The sequence below is a fragment of the Dendrobates tinctorius genome, unplaced genomic scaffold, assembly GCF_039654945.1.
Source record: "Dendrobates tinctorius isolate UK_male_01 unplaced genomic scaffold, ASM3965494v1 ptg000046l, whole genome shotgun sequence".
In the NCBI taxonomy this organism is placed as follows: domain Eukaryota; kingdom Metazoa; phylum Chordata; class Amphibia; order Anura; family Dendrobatidae; genus Dendrobates; species Dendrobates tinctorius.
In genome coordinates, this window is record NW_027361714.1 from 72715351 (window position 1) to 72737618 (window position 22268).

The following is a 22268-nucleotide window of genomic DNA, read 5'->3' on the forward strand; positions in this document are numbered from 1 at the left end:
GCAGGTAAAACCGTAAAACCGCAGGTATTTTGACCTGCGGTTTCACCTGCGGATTTTACAAAATCCGCGCGGATGAATCCGCACCTAATCCGCAGCGTGTGCACACAGCCTTAGAGATCATTTGATGTTAACCAGGGAAATAAAGTAAGCAAGTAGCCTTTTCACAAAGTAAGAGAGCAGGGTCTCTAGTGTTACTTGTTGGTAGAAAAGATTCTAAAAGTTAATATCGACCCTTTAAACAGCCGTGCCAAATCACTCAGGAGATAGTCAGAATTGCACTGATGAGGGGCAAAGTCCACAAAACATGTGTCTGGCTAAATATTGTAAGCCATGCAGCATGGCTCTTTACAGGGCGTATATTGACTTTTAGGATTGCTACTTACCTTAGGCGGCAATAATGTCCTGCTCTCTTCCCTTGTGAAGATGTCATTTGAATTCTTCAATAGTGCTCTCTTTGTTAAGTTCCACACATGCTATACTGTGACTCTGACATCTGTTCACAACTACTTACACTTTTAAGATGTGCCTACTTTTATAAGTCAGATGATGCATACGTTAAAGTGGTCCTTTAACTCGCCATACATATGTCACTTTTTTATTCGGTGTAAATGCCACTGCTTTTTTTTAATCTAGTGTTCTTTTTCTGTTTCTGCAATTCTCCATTCCTGAGATATGGCCTCCTCTTCATATGTAAAGCTAGTCTGTTTAGGCCTGTTTCACACTTCCGTTTTCGACCATCAGTCAAAATCTGCCGTTTTTGCAAAAAAACGGATCCGCCATTTTTTTTTGGAGGATCCATTTTTTCCCCATTGATTTGCATTACCAGCGGATCTTGACGGATGGCCATCCGTTGGATCCGGTTTTTTGCGGATCCGTCAATTTTTTTGCATCCGCCGAGATGCCTGGACTGACCATGTAACGTTTTTTGTGCTGAAGGATCCGCAGTATTATAGTGCGCTTGCCCGGAGGAATGATGTCAGGCGGAAATTTAACCCTGAAATCATTTCTGCCGGACAGAAAAAATTCTCTCTCTCTCTCTCGGGCAGCGGCTCCTTTAAAATTCTTCAGTCGGCGGATCCGTCAAAAAAACGGATCTGGTGGCATCCATTCACATCAGTTACGAACGGATCCGCTTTCCGCCTTTTTGGCGGATCTAACTGACACAAAAAACTGAAGTGTGAAACAGGCCTTAGACAACTCTTCTCTGTGAGTCTTTTTAAGAGCTACGCCCATTTGGCTAAAAAGACTAAATTTATATTTAGAGAAAATAATGGGGTGGAATGTGTGTCAGAAATAGAGTAGTACAGGAACAAAAAACAACAACCTCAGATCAGGAGAACAGCGGCATTTAGATGAGGTAAAATAACATATTTTTAGTTAGTAAGATGTCCTCTTTAAGAAATATATGTGACTGCATGATCACATTATACGCAGGGCTTGTTGTTTGTCTGTTACCATGGAGACATGTAGGTTTCTGTAGACGGTAGAAGATGTAGACTTAAAAGGTTAGGATACTTTAACTAAAGCTTTTTGCAAAGTTAACTCGTTTTAGTTACATTTTCTGTAACCAGTAGTTTCTCTATTTAGATAAATTTAAGAGATTTAAAAGGAACCTGTCACCTCAGAAAACACTGTTTACCAGCAGAAACAAGATTGATCTGCAGGTTAAATGGTGTTTCAATGCTGCCTGGCAGCCATATTGAAAGTACAACTGCGGTATCCCACTGGAGACCGGATGTTTAGGGCGTTCCATACAAATGCTGTGATTTCTATGTAAATTGTATATTGTAAACACATTGTGAGGGTTAATCTTCCCCTCAGATGCTTGATCATGTGACCCAATTCTGCTGGGTATGCAGAAGCTTCTGGAACAAACTCCTCTCTGCATTCAGCCAATGACTGCAGCTGTAAGAGCTACATGAGTGTGGGAGGAGCTAGCTGCTGTCAGGTAGTTAAAGGGCTTGTTCACTACTAGAACAAATCCTTCTTGATCTAAATGTTTGGCCCCAATAAAATAAAAAAAAGTCTATACTCACCTCCCGTGCTGGTGTCGTTTCAGAAATGTCAGCACTCGTGGCCCATGAGCTCTCATGGGGTTGCATGACACATCGTGCTCGGTGTCCAATCAGCGTTGGCGTCACTGTCTCTGCCTTCGGTCAGATTGAATATGAAGGGAAAGTCTGGTCTGCAGCTGATCCCTGACTTCCTCTTCATGTTCAAGTGGTATGAAGGTGGAGACATTGATGCCAGCGCTGATTGGGCGCCGGGCACCACATGTCATGCAACGCACTACAGCCCAGGGGACCGCAAATGCCGACACCTCTGAAACGGCATCGGCATGGTAGGTCAGTATAATCTTTATTATTTTATCAGGGCCAAACATTTAGATCGAGAAGGGGCTCTCCTGGTAGTAGACAACTGCTTTAAGAATTGAGTTGACAGTTGGAGGTGAGACATTTTGTGAGATGAGTTAGAAGAGGAATTTTGAAGGAGTTTTCTCCCCCTGACTGCTAGGTCTAGAAGGGACTAAAGAAAGAAGGGGAGCTGACAGCCTTCATATTTGGAGGATTCCTTTCACTTCTACGAGGAAAAACTGTCTCGTGGCAAATGCCTAGCTCATCTCTGAGGAAGGAATACACTGATTTGATGAAACAAATGTCCCACAGAGATCTGCCTGTCCGCAGGTATAAGCCAATCTTCATCATGAGAGTGTAAACCTGAATACTAATTCCCTACTGATTGCAAATAATTACTTGCCCCATTATCATTAGGAAAGAGACAGTTCTGTCTAAGTTCATATGGCTTCTTTTTCATTGGGGCTCACTTGCACAAACCATTTTCACCACCATCATCCTCTCCTTAAAGAGGCAACTACTGTGCAAAGCAGCACCCTCCACATAACCCATCCTGATGGGCACAGATTTGGGTTTCATTATCAGCCCCAGGTCCAGGAGGCAGTCTCAAATGGCCTAACTCACATCTGATGCAGAGAAAGACTATCCCTTAGGCTTGGGTCACACTGCGTTAAGGCAGTCCATTTAACGGATTGCGTTACACCACGGCATAACGCAATGTAATGCAATCCGATAATGCTGCCATTAACCCCCATTATCAGTCGCATTGCCAACGCATGCCATAGTCGGCATGCACTAGCGATGTGCCCTCATTCTGTGACTGACCCTCGGACGCGGGATGCAGCATCTGAGGGTCCATCACCGCTAGCACAGATGAAGCATCTGCACTAGCGGTATAACACAAAGCGATCGTGTTATGCTATAGTGTTAACGCAGCCCGTCAGCGCTATGCGTTGAACGGACTGCTTTAACGCAGCATGAACCTGGCCTTACTGTTATATCTCTTGTCCTTTTATATATTGTGGAGCTATGTGTGCGTGTATTTGAAAAGGGAAAGAGGTTCATGGTGACAGGAAGCTTGTCCTTCGAGGCACATTATTTGCCTCCAGGAGCACAACCCTCTGCTGCTGTACACCACATGAGGTTACTGTGTAAGCATGTTGCGGGATGCAGTGACAAACATGAGTAAGAGCAAGGGTTAACAATTTTAACAGTTTTAATTAAACAGGGGATTTACTCCTCGCAGGGAGATGAATGGTTAACCGCAGGATTAAACAGTTCAATTGAAAAGGATATGCAGAGATAATGAACAAGGTAATGGCAGTTCTTTTGAATCCAGTTAAAAAGTCAGTAGTTCCTCAGACTGTAGATGCTGATTGAAAGTCATTAGCGTTGCTGGCGCAGAGTCTTTTTCCCCTAGGATCCTGTAGATAATAATGCCCCGTCTTCTGGCGGCAGCAGTCGGTCTCCAGTACCTTCCGCTGAGCCCCTAGTCCATATGGTGCAGTGGCTGACAAGGGTGCAGGCCACAGTCCTGTAAGAGCCCATCGTGGCTTGGCAAATATAAACTGGCAAAATTAAGGCGCTAGTGTCTATCCCGTACCGTCACTCTTATGTGGCACATGCGCTCTATGGACATGGAGCGCACGGCGCCTTACTCTCTGTTAGTCATCGGGCACACACTGCACGTCTCTCTCTCTATCTGTGGTCCCCGCTGTTGGCGGCGGGAGATGGCGGACGTTGGCCTGCGCAATGCTTGTGCTCCCAGGATGGAGCACTCCTCTTTCTGAACTCCTGCAGCGCGCCCGGCTTCTCTCTCTGCAGCAGTCCCTTTGCAAATGAAAGGAAAAAGATAAAGCCAGCTCACCTGTCAGCATGTGTTGTGGGAAGCACGGACCACGTGCAGTCATCACGTAGTAGTCAGAACACAGTGGAAAAAAGGTCCAGCTTCACAAAAAGTCCAATTTATTGTACAAAATAAAGTCCAGAAACAGTAAAATTTACATGAGTAACAAATAGGCTACGCGTTTTGAACAAAAACCTTGTTCTTTTTCAGAGCTGCTTCCCATTTGTGTTACCACACTTTACTGTATATCCATTACCCCCAATAAGATCAAATACAAATCACATGGTGTTGGAAAAGAGAAAAAAAAAAAAAGGAAGGAAGGGAAAAAAAAGAGAGGGTGGAAGGTAAGACAAAATGTAAAGGAAAAAAAAACTAAAAACAAAATGCACAAAAGAGCAAATAAAACTGAAAATTATGATAATGCAAACTTAAATATAAACACATATCAAAAAATTTATACATATGATAAACATTAATAGTGAAGCATAATTTCTTTTCTGGCATTTAGTCAGTCGGGAAAACATGTATTCAAGTAAAAAATCCTGTACGCTTCACGTGTCATAAGGCGTTTTTTTAAGTCGCCACCTCTCATATTGTGCGTCAATCTTTCAATACCAGTAACTTGAAAAAATTCAGTGCTTCTTTGATGCTGAGAAATAAAGTGCTTGGATGCAGAAGAAATGGATCGAGTTGTACTAGAAGGAGACAAAATGTCGGTTATATGCTCAGATATACGAATTTTGAGCATGCAAGACATACAACCCACATATTTTAAATTGCACTTCAAACATGTGATTAAATAAATTACATTTTTGCTGTTGCAATTAATATATTGCTTTATTTTATGTTCTTCCACTTTTCCACTATCACAGAAAAAGTGTGTAATATTTGAATGTGCACATGTCCTACATTTGCTTGTGCCGCAATGATAAAAACCGCAATAGTGTAACCAAGTTTGTACTCCAGCCTTGGAACCAAAAAAACTCGGAGACAGCGTGTCAGACAGGGTGTTAGCTTTTTTCGCTACCACTTGACACCCATTAGACAAAATATTAGATAGAATGTCGTCCTCAAACAAAATTGGTAAATGTTTTAAAATGAGAGATTTGATAGTGACAAACTGGGGACTATATTGAATAGAGCAAACAATTTTGTTATGAGTGTTGTTATCATTAATATGTGTTTTTGGTGCTAGCATATCGTGCCGTTTCTTTTTATGCACTTTTTTTTTAGCTCTTTCTAAACACCAATTAGAATAGCCTCTTTTCCTAAGCTTATCACAACACAAATTAATCTCCTCCTTCAAGACATTCTCATCATTGCAATTCCTACTGATTCCTAGTGATTCTAGTAAGCTCACCCACAAGTACAGATTTGACAGTGTGACCAGGGTGGCTGCTGGAAGCATGCAATATACTATTGCCAGAGAGTGGTTTGCAAAATGTGGATGTGCTGATAACAGCACCATCAACACCCTTTAATGTCCATCCATGCGGATCAGTCACAAACGTAAATTTTAAATTGAAATCATTGCAATTGAAATAATCAACCAATTTTGGTATGGCAGATACTGTACATAACCACTCCAAATGAGGAGTGTATCATCGAGGTATCTGCCATACCAAAATATATTAGACAAAAATGGATTAGTAACAGAGTAAAGAATCAGCTCCTCCCAATGAGACCTATCAAGATTAGTCACGGAGGGCGAATGCTTACCGCCCATTGCTACTCCCCTACATTGCAAGAAGAATTGTCCATCAAAGCAGAAATAATTGTGGTACATCAGAAATTGAATAACCTGCATGATATAATCACATAATTCATTAGTATAATTACTATATCTATGCAAATGAAACTCTAACGCCCTTATTGCAACATTTTGGGGAATAGAGGTATAGAGTTAAGTGACATCGCAGCTGATCCAATGAAATCCACCCCTCCAGATTATATCTGAGAATTGATATAAGCCATCTTTAGAATCTCTCAGAAATCCTGACATCCGCATGACCAATGGCTGCAATAAAGAGTCGACCCACTGACTGAGATGTTATTGGGGGTAATGGATATAAAGTGTGGTAACACAAATGGGAAGCAGCGCTGAAAAAGAACAAGGTTTTTGTTTGAAACGCGTAGCCTATTTGTTACTCATGTAAACTTTACTGTTTCTGGACTTTATTTTGTACAATAAATTGGACTTTTGTGAAGCTGGACCTTTTTTCCACTTTGTTCTTCCCTTTGCAGATGACGGGGGCTGCGGCAGCGCTGGTACTCGGTAGGGGGAATGGAGCGCGCCGCTCACCTCACTGCGCGCTGCACCGGGTTGGCGCCAAACTCCCCTCTGCTGCACGTGCTTTAGCTTTATATCCCCCGCCCCCTTGGTCAGGAGGTTGGTCCGGCTTACTATTACTTCCCCCTGGCAACAAGGGATCCATCCTCGACAGTTCCGGCCCTGGCAAGCGGGTACCCGCGGTGCGGTCCTCTTCCTTACAACCACACAGTTACTGAGAGAAAACAAGCTTATTTCCTCTGGGGAGCCGCCAGCTTTCAGTCTTTTAGACGGTGCAGGGAGCGATTACAGTCACTGTTTGCTATACTCTGAGCGGCGGCTGTAAGCACTCCCAGGCACTTGATTGACAGCTCACTGCACAGATGCGCTGCACCCCAAGCTGTCAATTAAATTGTCAGTCATGCAGCGGTCGCTCAGAGTATAAGGAGCAGTGCTGTGAGTGATTTCTGTAACCCCTCCATGCAAACCCTGATATATAGAAGTCAGCAGCTCCTAGGAGGAAATAGGTTTGTTTTCTCCCGGTAGCCACACTTTCAGTAATGCAGCCAGGCACCATTGCAATGCCATTTTTCTGCAGATTAACCCTATATCTGCAGATAAATAACATTTTATGAGGTGTCAGGTTCCCTTTCATTTGCATTAGAACCAGGTTTCAATCATGCTTTTATTTCATACATCTGTATAATTAATTTGATCTTTCAAGTGTGAAAGTGGGATTCAAAGATGGAATGAATAACAGTAAGGGGTCGAAAATACATTAATGGCATGCAGATTTGTAATACAGACACAACTTGTATTATTCTAGCCAATGATTAGCACACCTCATAATGAAATGCAGGAGAGCAGTTACGATCGTTGACTTATTATGTTGCTGCTTTATTTTTGTATAGGACTGCCAAAGAAATACAACCGGGAAGCATTGTGAAAGGTGTCCAACTGGATACATGGCTGATGTGATCAACGGCGTTTTGAGGTCTTGCGTTCAGTGCCCCTGCCCATTATATTTCAGCTCTAATAAGTAGGTGATTTCCGCATACATCACATTTTCCAACTGTTATGTTAATGGTGTACCTTACAGTATCTATTGAAAAAAAAATCGACATATTATTGACCCACCCAAATCCTGAAAAGAAAGGGTGGAAGTTTGCCTACATTTCTGACCAGCTCTATTTGGCTCACCTTAGCAAAGCAAGTGGTGTACGGATTCGCAGAAAGTCTAAAGACTATAGGACGTAACATTTATAGACTTTCTGTGTTTACTTGGGATAATTTGTAAAGGGCTTATACATCTTTAGAACTGGATAAGTAAAAAACTTGACTGCATGATTACACTTTTTTCTCAGACTGTAAAGACACTATATACAGTTAGGTCCATATATATTTGGACAGAGACAAAATTTTTCTAATTTTGGTTCTAGACATTGCCACAATGAAATTTAAACAAAACAATTCAGTTGCAGTTGAAGTTCAGACTTTCAGCTTTCATTTGAGGGTATCCACATTAAAATTGGATGAAGGGTTTAGGAGTTTCAGCTCCTTAACATGTGCCACCCTGTTTTTAAAGGGACCAAAAGTAATTGGACAGATTAAATAATTGTAAATAAAATGTTCATTTCCAGTACTTAATTGAAAACCCTTTGTTGGCAATGACTTCCTGAAGGCTTGAACTCATGGACATCACCAGACGCTGTGTTTCCTCCTTTTTGATGCTCTGCCAGGCCTTCACTGCGGTGGTTTTCAGTTGCTGTTTGTTTGTGGACCTTTCTGTCTGAAGTTTAGTCTTTAACAAGTGAAATGCATGATCAATTGGGTTGAGATCAGGTGACTGACTTGGCCATTCAAGAATATTCCACTTCTTTGCTTTAATAAACTCCTGGGTTGCTTTGGCTTTATGTTTTGGGTCATTGTCCATCTGTAGTATGAAACGATGACCAATCAGTTTGGCTGCATTTGGCTGGATCTGAGCACACAGTATGGCTCCGAATACCTCAGAATTCATTCTGCTGCTTCTGTCCTGTGTCACATCATCAATAAACACTAGTGACCCAGTGCAACTGGCAGCCATGCATGCCCAAGCCATCACACTGCCTCCGCCGTGTTTTACAGATGATGTGGTATGCTTTGGATCATGAGCTGTACCACGTCTTCGCCATACTTTTCTCTTTCCATCATTCTGGTAGAGGTTGATCTTGGTTTCATCTGTCCAAAGAATGTTCTTCCAGAACTGTGCTGGCTTTTTTAGATGTTTTTTAGCAAAGTCCAGTCTAGCCTTTTTTATTCTTGATGCTTATGAGTGGCTTGCACCGTGCAATGAACCCTCTGTATTTACTTTCATGCAGTCTTCTCTTTATGGTAGATTTGGATATTGATACGCCTACCTCCTGAAGAGTGTTGTTCACTTGGTTGGCTGTTGTGAAGGGGTTTCTCTTCACCACGGAGATAATTCTGCGATCATCCACCACTGTTGTCTTCCGTGGGCGCCCAGGTCTTTTTGCATTGATGAGTTCACCAGTGCTTTCTTTCTTTCTCAGGATTTACCTACCAATCTGTAGATTTTGCCACTACTAATGTTGCACCAATTTCTCGGATGGGTTTTTTCTGTTTTTGAAGCTTAAGGATGGCTTGTTTCACCTGCATGGAGAGCTCCTTTGACCACGTTTCCTTCACAGTAAAACCTTCCAAATGCAAGCACCACACCTCAAATCAACTCCAGGCCTTTTATCTGCTTAATTGAGAATGACATAACGAAGGGATTGCCCGCAAAATAGCCTTGGAGTCAATTGTCCAATTACTTTTGGTCCCTTTAAAAACAGCTGAAACTCCAATTTTAATGTGGATACCCTCAAATGAAAGCTGAAAGTCTGAACTTCAACTGCATCTGAATTGTTTTATTTAAAATATATTGTGGTAATGTATAGAACCAAAATTAGAAAAATGTTGTCTCTGTCCAAATATATATGGACTTAACTGTAACAAAAACATATCTTACAATTTGTATGTATTTTTACATATTAACTTAAGAAGGCCTAGTGGAGAATCCCCCACCTCTTCCTTATGATGAATCTACACATACAAACTTATGAATGCATTCAATCCATTGAGACCAACATCAAAAATATATGTATAAATACTATATTGCCTAATTAAGATTTGTTCCATCTGCCAGAAAACTGACCCAACATCCTTCGAAATAATTATCCGACAATCACTATTGTCACCAATGAGCACCTTGTCGTAAAGGGGCTAATAGTTTTCAGCCTTCTCTTAATTACGGTAATTCTATTAATTATTAGTCACGTGACCTAAACTCCCTGGATCGAACACTGATCTGCATGAGAATCTTCCTCTAGAAATTATTTTAAATAGAACAGGGCATTACCAGTGTGATGTGTAATGCCCACTCTCTGCTCTCCTGATCTCACTGCAGAGTTGTGTGTGGTTATAACTCACACATCTGCAGGTTCTTCCCAGCTTCCATCTCAGGCAGACAGGGTTGTATTGCAGCAGAGCTCAGGGAAGTGGCAAAAAAAAGTGCTTGTAAGAAGACAAAAAGTTCAGTTCTACTGTTCCGTGTTAGTTACATATCTCACACTGGTAACGCCTCCTTTTATTAAAAATAAGCTCTGGAGGAGGATTCCTTTGCAGGTCAGTGTCCGTCCCATTGTCCCAAATAGCTCATTTACACTTAAGAAAAACGTGGATTTCTCTGTAAAAAGACATTGAATCACAGATATCAAGGTATCATTTTATTCCGCCTCCTTTGACCCACATGCCCATATAGATGGTTTGGGAGGGTTGATCCTACCGACAGATTCCCTTTAAAAGAAAGCTATAACCAAGTTTTTGACATCTTATCTAAGAGTAGAATAATGTAGAAATAGAGTACAGCGATGTGTCACTTACTGAGCTGCTTAGTGTAGTTTTGATAAAATCACTGTTTTGTCAACAGGAGAATATCATTAGAGGACTAGTAAACCTGATGTCATGTAGTCCTCCATAGTCATGAGCTCTCTATAACCTCGCTTTCACCACGGATTAGCAGCTTTCTGACTATTCACAGCGTAGGAAAAGTTGAACTATAGAGGTTTCAAATCAAAAGTGGCTAAAATAGGGCACCCCGTGGAGTAGATATAATATAAAATATGACTTTTAGGATAATTAATTAAAAGGACAAAAATAGCAACAAACACCATACACATATAAAAGTGTTCTCTGAGTACACTCTATGATAAATTGCTTCATCTCTGCACCTGCCTGTCAGCGGAGGTTGGCATCCTATGTATTGTATATATGCGAGTCCCTAGTATAAATGTACATGTATCTTCCAGGTGAGATAAATCCAATAAAGGCAAATTGATAACAATCAAATAACAGTGAAAAATGAATTATGTGATGATAATTGACACATCAATATAATACATGTAAGTACTGCCTTATGCTGTTGGTTTAATCATGTGTATCATGTATTATATTGTTGTGTATTTCAGCATCACATAATTCATTCATTTTTCACTGTTATTTCATTGTTATCAATTTGCCTTTATTGGATTTATCTCACCTGGAAGATGCATGTACATTTATCCTAGGTACTCCCAGGGTCATCCGCTGTGGAGTGGGGGTGCCATATCTTCTGTCAAGTAGGATGCCAACCTCTGCTGTTGGTCAGGATTTCATTGTCAGGGAACAGCTTAGTGGGGTACTACTAGTCCATCATAAATCATGCACATTTGATGCCTGTCAGTTCACTTGCTCATTCATCTCTCTGACACTTGCCTATATAAATATATATACACTCACTGGCCACTTTATTAGGTACACCATGCTAGTAACGGGTTGGACCCCCTTTTGCCTTCAGAACTGCCTCAATTCTTCGTGGCAGAGATTCAACAAGGTGCTGGAAGCATTCCTCAGAGATTTTGGACCATATTGACATGATGGCATCACACAGTTGGCGCAGATTTGTCGGCTGCACATCCCTGATGCGAATCTCCCGTTCCACCACATCCCAAAGATGCTCTATTGGATTGAGATCTGGTGACTGAGGAGGCCATTTGAGTACAGTAAACTCATTGTCATGTTCAAGAAACCAATCTGAGATGATTCGAGCTTTATGACATGGCGCATTATCCTGCTGAAAGTAGCCATCAGATGTTGGGTACATTGTGGTCATAAAGGGATGGACATGGTCAGCAACAATACTCAGGTAGGCTGTGGCGTTGCAACGATGCTCAATTGGTACCAAGGGGCCCAAAGAGTGCCAAGAAAAAATTCCCCACACCATGACACCACCACCACCAGCCTGAACCGTTGATACAAGGCAGGATGGATCCATGCTTTCATGTTGTTTACGCCAAATTCTGACCCTACCATCCGAATGTCGCAGCAGAAATCGAGACTCATCAGACCAGGCAACGTTTTTCCAATCTTCTACTGTCCAATTTCGATGAGCTTGTGCAAATTGTAGCCTCAGTTTCCTGTTCTTAGCTGAGAGGAGTGGTACCCAGTGTGGTCTTCTGCTGCTGTAGCCCATCTGCCTCAAAGTTCGACGCACTGTGCGTTCAGAGATGCTCTTCTGCCTACCTTGGTTGTAACGGGTGGCAATTTGAGTCACTGTTGCCTTTCTATCAGCTCGAACCAGTCTGCCCATTCTCCTCTGACCTCTGGCATCAACATGGCATTTCCGGCCACAGAACTGCCGCTCACTGGATTTTTTTTCTTTTTCGGACCATTCTCTGTAAACCCTAGAGATGGTTGTGCGTGAAAATCCCAGTAGATCAGCAGTTTCTGAAATACTCAGACCAGCCGTTCTGGCACCAACAATCATGCCACGTTCAAAGGCACTCAAATCACCTTTCTTCCCCATACTGATGCTCGGTTTGAACTGCAGGAGATTGTCTTGACCATGTCTACATGCCTAAATGCACTGAGTTGCCGCCATGTGATTGGCTGATTAGAAATTAAGTCTTAACACACAGTTGGACAGGTGTACCTAATAAAGTGGCCAGTGAGTGTATATATATATAGGTTCAGTGGCCCACCTGCCCTGGTATTCCTTCCGTTCACACCCAGTATGGATGAGTGTATAAATGGTGCACAATAGGGATATTTAGGGTAGTTAGGGACAGCCGCTGAGAAAGGGGGCACCATCACTTGCAATATACGTAGGGTGCCAACCTCCACTGATAGGCAGGTGCAGAGATGAGGGAATCTATCATAGAGTGTACTCAGAGAGACCTTTTATATGTGTATGGTGTTTGTTGTTGTTTTTGTCCTTTTAGCCCCTTTCCGACATCGGGCATAAATTTACGCCAATATCGAACTCCCTCCATTTGATGTGGGCTCCGGCGGTGAGCCAACATCTTTCCCTGCACATGTCAGCTATTTTGAACACCTGACATGTGCCCGGAACAGCCATGGGCGGAATAGCAATCCAACCACCGCTATTAACCTGTTAAATGCCGCTATCAAACTCTCACAGCAACATTTAGGCTATGTGCCCACGGTGCGTGTTAAAACGCACAACAAAAACCGGACTCCTTCCCAGAAATCGCGCGTTTTTTTCCGCGCGATTTCACCGCGATTATGATCGCGATTTTGCCGCGATTTTCGCGTGCGATATTCAAGCACTTTCCAAGCGATTTGAAGCATCGCTTGGAAAGTGATTGACAGGTTGGTCACACTCATCAAACATAGTGTTTGACAAGTGTGACCAGGTTTTTACTATTGAGGCCGCCTATGCGGCCTCAATAGTAAAAGATAGAATGTTAAAATGCTAAAAAAAATAAAAAAAATCGGGGTATATTTACCTTCCGGCGTCCTGTGCTGCATTCCCGGGCCACAGCGTTACCAGTAATGCCTTGCGAGACCTGTGATGACGTTGGTCTCGCGTTACTGTAGCAATCTCGCGAGACTGCTAGAGTCATGCGAGACTACGTCATTACAGGGCCCTGCCGCAAGGCATTACTGGGAACGCTTAGGCCGGGAATGCAGCGCGGGACGCCGGAAGGTAAATATACCCCGATTTTTTATTTTTTGTTCTTTTTTTTACAGGGGTATGGTACCCAGGGCCTGGAGGACAGTCTCCTCTCCTCCACACCGTGGGTACCAACCGCACATGAGACGCTTAACTTCCCGCATGGTGGGCATAGCCACATGCGGGAAGTAAGCGATTCTCATGCATTCCTATGGTTGCGGAATCGCAGCAATTCTTTGCGATTCCGCACAAAAGAATGAGAATGCTGCAATTTTTTCCGCGATGCGATTCCGCTGGAAAAAAGCGCAGCATTAGCACATCATGTGCGGAATGCCATAGGAATGCATGGGGGCGTTCTGTACACAATTTTTAAACGTTTTCGCTGCGTTTTCGCGCCGAAAATCGCGGCAAAAACGCTTAAAAATCGCTACGTGGGCACACAGCCTTAACATGTGCTTCTGGCAATTGTGCCGGAAATACGCCCATCATTGACCCAGGCCGTCACATGATCGTGGGTCACCGATGGGTTGGCATGACAATCAGAGGTCTCCTGTAGACCTCTAGGGTTGTCAGTGCTGGATTGCTATGAGCGCCGCCCGGTGGTCAGCACTCATAGCAAGTGAGGTATTCTGCTACATACAGGTGATCTGATCATCGCCTGTATGTAGCAGACCGATCGGGTTATGGCAGCTTCTAGTCTCCCATGGAGACTATTGACGCATGCCAAAAGTGAAAAAAAAATGTTTTTAAAAATATTAAAAAAATGAAAGTTCAAATCACCCCACTTTCGCCCCATTCAAAATAAAACAATAAAAAAAAAATCAAACATACACATATTTGGTATCACCGAATTCAGAATCGCCCAGTCTATCAATAAAAAAAGGATTAACACGATCGCTAAACGGCGTAACGACAAAGAAAGTAAAAACGCCAGAATTATATTTTTCTTGGTTGCCGCGACATTGCATTAAAATGCAATAACGGGCAATAAAGTGATCATATCTGCACCAAAATTATATCATTAACGTCAGCTTGGAGCACAAAAATAAGCCTTCACCCAACCCGAGATCACAAAATATGGAGATCCTACACGTATCGTACACGTAAAGTTTGGAATTTTTTTTCACCACTTAGATAAAAAAGAACCTAGACATATTTGGTGTCTATGAACTCTTAATGACCTGAAAAATCATAATGACAGGTCAGTTTTAGCATTTAGTGAACCTAGAAAAAAGCCAAACAAAAAATAAGTGTGGGTTTGCACTTCTTTTGCAATTTCACTGCACTTGGAATTTTTTTCCCGTTTTCGAGTGTCAAGACATGGTAAAGCTAATGATGTTGTTCAAAAGTGCAACTTGTCCCACAAAAACAAGCCTTCACATGGCCATATTGACCAAAAAATAAAAAAGTGATGGCTCTGGGAAGAAAAGGAGCAAAAAATGAAAATGCAAAGCCAAAAATACCTCTAGCCTTTAAGGGGTTAACTAATTTTATTAAAAGTTATATTTTATATTGTATATCGACTGCACAGGCTTCCCTATGCTATTCACAACGTACACAGAAATCAGCCAATCAGTGGTGTGGGCGGGGTTATACAGAGCTCAGCATTCAGAGAGAAATGGTAGATCTGCAGCAGATAAAACAGCGATTTTGTCAAAATACTGTAACAGCAAAGAGACCAGTGTGATACATAGCTGGAATCAGGGTCTCTGCCCCTACATCATGCAGCTCTCAGATGCAGTAGTAAAAACCTAGTGAAAGGTTCCCTTTAAGTTCTACTTTAGACCTGATACACCACATATCCAGGTCATTGATCAATTTTATAATTGTCATAATATTCTTCACATATCAATTGCCTTCCTGCAAGAATGATATAGTGGCAACTTTATAATTGTCCATTTCTATAGAGTTCAAATATGCCTAGTGGTCACATAGAAATCAACAAGTGTACTTACTTTGTGATCTATCTTTAATGAAATCTGGGTTGGTCTGTGACAAATCTATGGCCATTATAGTTATTGAGCATGCTGAAAAAATGTCAGCTATTTCCACTGTCAGGAGCTTGTGAGTTTATTTTTCCTCTAGGGCCTGAAGTGGAGTGACAAAATACATGATCTCATAACAGCCCTGATGGGAACAGTAACTTTCCTGTATGGTTCCCATGAACTGGATACTTATTAGCTTGTGCTACGATAAAGCGGATGAGACAATCTCTCTCTTCTTTACACCAGATGTCCCATCTCTGCACAAGTTCAGCTCACAAACTGTTCTCAAAGTACAGCGGCATGTAAAAGTTTAGTCAAAATTGCTGTTCTTGTGAACAGTTAAGCAACCTGAAGATAAAATCATCTCTAAAAGACCTAAAGTTAAAGAAGACACATTTCCTTTGTATTTTAGCCAAAAATAGATATATATTTCTAATCTTTTACATTTTCAAAATTACACAAAGGAAGATAGGCCAATGCAATAGTTTGGGCACCCTACATAGTTAGTACCTATTTGCACCCCCTATTGCAAGTATCAAAGCTTATAAATGCTTTTTGTAGCCAGACAAGAGTCTTTCAATTCTTGCTTGAGGAATTTTCATCCAATTTTCCTTGGAAAATTCTCCCAGCTCTGTGAGATTCCTGCATGTACTGCCATATTGAGGTCTAGCCACATATTTTCAATGATGTTCAGATAAGGGGACTGTGAGGGCCATTGTAAAACCTTCAGCTTGTGCCTTTTGAGGGAATCTATTTTGGAGTTTGATGTGTGTTTAGGATCATTATTCATTTGTAGAAGCCATCATCTTTTCAACTTCAGCTTTTTCACAGATAGTGTTATGCTTGCATCAAGAATTTGTTGAAATTTCATTCAGTCCATTCCTACTTGTACCCGTAAAATGTTCCCCGTGCCATTGGCTGCAACACAACCCCAAAGCATGATTGATCCATCCCCATGCTTAATGGGAACCTGTCTCCAGAAATCTGTTAATCTGCAGATATGGGGTTATGATGCTGTCCGGTGTCTGCATGCAGCCGAATGCAGTGGGGAGAAAATGGTCTTTATTCTTCCCCGTAGTATTCGGTATTCAGTCATGGGGGCGGCACCGGTTCTGTCACCACTCCGAGAATACAGAGCGTCTGCTGTAACTGCGCCCCGGGCCCTGACTCACAGCCGGCCGCAATGTAGAGCCAGTATCAGTCAGGCAAGGGCAACATGAAGACGCTTTGCTTTCTTCTCATAGCCTTCTCCTGTTTTGTCGGCCTCCACCATTCTCATTTTCAGAGAGTGCTAGGCAGATGTTTAGAAGAACCCATGGCTGCTGTTTTTTGGCACAAGGTTAGAGGAGGCTGATATTATATAAAGCTGGGACATTTGCACACCTGGCCTTTCCTAGCGATGATAGTGAACAAGCCAAAACACTAACAGGTTAATTAAGGTCTGAAACCTTGGTCAAAGTTATCTGAGCACACAAATCTCCAAGGGTGCCTAAACTTTTACATTGGCCCATTTTATTTTTGTAAATTTTAAAATGTAAAAGATGACTATATTATTTGCCTAAAATACACAGTACATGTGTCATATTTAACTTTAGCCCTTTTAGGCTACGTTCACACATAGCGGAATTCCCGTGGAAGTTACCGCGAGAATTCCGGAATTCCATTCCGCAGGAAAATTGTATTTTAAATTCCCGCCATTTTCCAGTGGAAAAACTAGCGATTTGCAAGCGTAATTAGCTTGCAGAATGCTAGCGTTTTCCAAGCGATCTGTAGCATCGCTTGGAGAACTGATTGACAGGTTGGTCACACTCGTCAAACATAGTGTTTGACGAGTGTGACCAACTTTTTACTATTGAGGCTGCCTATGCAGCATCAGTAGCAAAAAGATCTAATGTTAAAAATACTAAAAAAATAAAAAATCAGGTTATATTCACCTCCTGACGTCCCGCACAGCGTCCCCAGGCCTCCATGATGCTCCCGGCACGTCCCGTTCCCAGTGATGCATTGCGGCAATGACCTTTGATGACGTCGCGGTCTCGCGAGACCACTACAGCATCACGAGACGCGACGTCAGCAAAGGTCATCACAATGCATCACTGGGAACCGGAGCTGCTGCGTGTATCGCTGAAGCCTGGGGACGCTGCGCGGGACGTCGGAAGGTGAATATAACCCGATTTTTTTATTTTAATTCTATTTTTTACAGGGATATGGTACCCAGAGCCCGGAGGACAGTCTCCTCTCCTCCACACCGTGGGACCATCCGCAAATGCTCTGCTTACTTTTTACATGGTGGGCACAGCCACATGTGGAAAGTAAGCAGAACAATGCATTCCTATGTGGGCGGAATACCGCGATTTCGCAAATTAGTGAACATGCTGCGGATTTTTCCGCGATGCGTTTCCACCGTGGGAAAATCCGCAGCATTAGCACAGCATTGCGAAATCCCATAGGAATGCATGGGATGCTGTTTTTTACATTTTCACGGCAAAATCACGTGGTAAAAAACGTCGCGAAAATGCGAAAAAACTTGAACGTGTGAACCCAGCCTTAGAGTTGCTTAACTGTTCACAATAACAGTAATTTTGACCAGGGATGCCCAAACTTTTACATGCCTCTGCATATGCAACTGGTCATAGTAAAACAGTGAACATTTATTGTAGCTCCAGCCTTTACTCATCTTGGAATGAAGAGAATTCCCTGGTGTCAGACAAATCAGTACACAATGCATCAGAGAAACAATTGTCCAACGGGTAGATATTGAAAAGGCAGGAAATACATACAGTATAACAATAAGAAAAAAAGAAAATAGGAGGATATCCAGGTTATTAAATAATGTGGGATCCTTCCGTTCTGGAAAATTCTCAGTATGTGACATCATGCGACATTATTTTATCCTGTTTTATCAATATTATTAGGGCTTGTTCACATGCTGTGTTTTTGCTGCATTATTTCTGCACATTTTTCAATGATAAAAATGCTGCACTTCACAATACCATCTCATGCACGTACTAATTATTTTTTCCTTGCAGATTTCAGCCATTAACACATTTTTGCAAATCTTCAGCATGTCAATTCTTTCAATGTTTCTACAGTGTTTTTTGTTCATTGAAATGAATAGGAAAAAACCTACATAAAACACATAAGGAACGCACATAAATACCGGGTTCAAAAGTGTGTGTATGGAGTGTATTACCCGCCATCATTGATTTTTGGTGCAGAAAAATCTGCTGTAAAATACGCAACGTGTGCACATACCCTTAGAGAAGTAAAATGTATGTAGAAACTACGATGTAACTTTTTGTTGTCTTTTTTCCACTTTTGTTATTTTATAGCTTTGCTCTCACTTGTTCAATGAAGAGAGGTTTAGTGCGCTGCCTCTGTAAGGAAAGTTTTGCTGGACCCAAATGTGAAAGGCAAGTACAGTCTCGTATATATATATATATATATATATATATATATATATATATATATATATATATATATATAATGTCTCTAAGTTAAAATTGTCATTGAGGAAAGGCCAATGTTCTATACCATAAGAAAGAATACAACTGGTAGAAATCGCATGATAAAATCTGCTCTCATTTCAATAAAATTAAGCTCATTATTGGTGGGTAAAATGCAGGCTGGGAAGTGAGGAAAAGGAAGTCTCTTCTCCAACAGCATTGGCAGAATACTGGTGAAAGTGAACTGCTCAATCAATAAGTGGACGACAGGTTGCAGATCATGAGAATAGGGACATTTCTTGTGTATATGTATGTGGAAAGAAAATGACAGTTCCAGCTTCCATGGAAATTTTTGTAAAACAAAGTTTGGTTCTTTATTAAAAAAAAAATACTAAAATATCAAGGCACAAGGGCTGCAGTAGCTAATACATATTATTAAAAAAACGCACAGATCCTCTTCCCTCTGGTCTCCGCACATTTTTTACTAATATGTATGTATTAGCTATAACAACCCTTGTTCCTTGCTATTTTAGTATTTTTTTGGAATAAAGAACCAAAAAATTTTTTTTAAATTTCCATGGAAGCTGGAACTACTCATTTTCTTTCTATTGTCTTGCTGTGTGAGGATCAGGAGGAAGTTTCGTGCACACAAACAAATATATTGGTGAGGTGGTCTATATGGTCTATATGTTTTATTACTGATATACGCTACGTATGTGCACCAAAAGCATTCTTAAGATAAGCTTTCTCTGTGAAAAACAAATCTCTCACCTTAGTAAACTTTTATTTAGACATTAGAAATAGCTGGGAACTTTTAACTTAAATATGATAGAAGGCTGAGGTTCTCTTTAAACATTTCTAAGGTAAAAGAGGAAGATAACTGACTAATCATGTCACACTTCCAGGGTTCACGTCTTAAATTCATATACACTGCTCAAAAAAATAAAAGGAACACTACTATACCACAAAATATTCCAGTTGCAAATCTTTATTCATTACATAGTGGAATGCGTTGAGAACAAAACAAAAAAAAACATAAAAATGATCAATGTAAATCAAAATTAATATCCCATGGAGGTCGTGGATTTGGAATGATACTCAAAATCAAAGTGGAAAATCAAATTACAGGCTTATGCAACTTCAGTGGAAATGCCTCAAGACAAGGATATGATGCTCACTGTTACAGACGGCGGAACGCACTAAATATTAAATAATAGAAAGTGCGTTCGCCACCCGGAGTCCACCGTGTAGTAGGTGTTAAAACCGCTGCTAGACAATGGCAGACGCGCTATATGGCGGTATAATGTGCACGGGTTCAACGTCATCCGATGTGCGCAGAGTGGACTCTGTTAACTCACAGAGGCGCTGTAACATAAACACTGAGCCTGTTAGACTCACTGGTCTCAGCGAAATTACACGCACGGTATCAGGTCACAGGACAGGGTCCAAGACAGGGGGCGGTGTCTGTCTAGACCTACCGTGCGTGCGGCATCGCTACTGCGGACGCCGGTAAGTGCAGCTGAATGCAGCGCGGTGGCAGACACAGCCGCTATGCGATAGTGCCATGAGAGATGTGACACCACCAGACGCTAGTGTAGAGGTGCGGTGTGCACAGTGGCCAAAGGTTTGCCACTGCCTGGCGCTGACTCTTTCTATGGTTCCCTATCCACATGCGTAATATCAGAGGGAGGGGAATCTTAATAAGTCAGTCACCAGAATCATACATCCATCACCATTCACACATCTTGCAAGAAGAGTCTATACTAGCGCATGGCCGAGTGGCCATGCATACCTTTTATAGCCGTGCGCTGCCGGGACCTTCCAGATCTCTGAGATGGACCAATTAGATCAGGAGAAGGACCTGAGTACGTGAATCCCAATCGCCAATGGGAGATCGTCTCGTGAGCATGCCCAGTAGCGGGACGAGAGGACTTAGCCTCTGGAGTGGCTTGCTGTAGGACAGCCTGCGCTGCTATTGCTGACCCAGAGGTGGCAGCAACAACCAGTCCTACAGAACTGGTCTGAGCAGAGCATCTTGGACGCCGTGATTGCTGTGCAGGCTCCTGAGCGGTCGGTGGAGAATTGGAGACCACTGGATGCAAGGCTCTGGATTCCCGCTGTGCAGCTGCAGGAACCTGACACCTAACATTACCCCCCCTCCTAGGGCCCCCCTTCTGAGCCTCGCTATGCTCAAAGGCCACGATCCGGAGCGGAGAGTGGATGTTTTCCACTGGCTCCCAGGTCTGGGCCTCTGGACGTCAGAGATGGCTAAATGTGGTGGAAGAGCCAGGCGGTAGACCACCAAGCTGATTCGCTTGAGAACCTTAAAAGGTCTGACTTATCGCGGCGCGAACTTGGTGGACTCGGCCCGCAGCTTGATATTTCGAGCACACCAAGTCGCCGGGGGAAAAAGTTGGAGCGGGGCACCGATGTGTGTCGGCGGACACCATCATTCTTTCTTTAGAGGCTCGAATAGCATCCTGAGAGTGATCCCAAATGTCACGAGCCTCCACTGCCCAGTCTGCCACCCTGGAATCAGAGGAGGACACAGGCATCGGGACAGGGATGCGCGGATGCTGGCCGTAATTAAAAAGGAACCGCGTCTGACCAGTGAAATCAGCCACTGCATTATTCTGGGCAAATTCAGCCCATGATAGTAAGGATGCCCTGTCATCCTGCCTGGCAGAGACAAAATGTTGTAGGTACGTGACCAGAGTTTGGTTGGCTCTCTCAACCAACCCGTTCATCTCGGGATGATAAGTGGAGGACAGATTTAGCTCAATACTGAGTAGACTGCAGAGCTCCCTCCAAAACCGAGACGCGAATTGGGGACCTCGGTCACTAACAATTTTGTCCGGCATGCCATGCAAACGGAATACATGTTTTATGAACAGTGTGGCAAGACCACGATCGGAAGGCAGCCGCGCAAGTGGCACCAGAAGCACCATTTTAGAAAAATGGTTGGTGACCACCCAGATGACCGTACTGCCACCAGACTTGGGCAGGCCAACCACAAAATCCATGCCAACCATCTCCCAAGGTCTGCCTGCCACCGACAGAGGATACAGTAACCCAGCCGGCCTCTGTCTAGAGGACCTGTTCCGCGCACACGAGACGCATGCCTGTATGTATTCCTTCGTGTCCCGGGCCATGTGCGGCCACCAATAAGACCTTGCCAGGAGTTCTGTGATCCACTTATTGCCGAAGTGACCACCCACCCTGGACGCATGTGCCCACGCGAGAACCTCCGGCCATAGCTGAGGAGGGACAAAGGTCTTGCCCGGCGGCACTGACTCGAGAGCAACTGGGGCCACGGTCCTGAAACTCTCAGTAGGGAGAATTAGCTGAGGCTCAGCCTCCTCTTCCTCTGCTGA

At 42.7% G+C, this 22268-nt stretch overlaps 1 protein-coding gene across 1 annotated transcript in view; it reads left to right on the plus strand.

Annotated features, from left to right (window-relative positions):
• Positions 1-22268, plus strand: part of LAMA4 (laminin subunit alpha 4) — a 227737-nt gene that overhangs the window by 62819 nt on the left and 142650 nt on the right. The window contains exons 3-4 of the mRNA XM_073575987.1: positions 7381-7508; positions 18781-18861. Coding sequence (XP_073432088.1) covers positions 7381-7508; positions 18781-18861 — 209 coding nt within the window. The remainder of the gene's footprint in view (positions 1-7380; positions 7509-18780; positions 18862-22268) is intronic.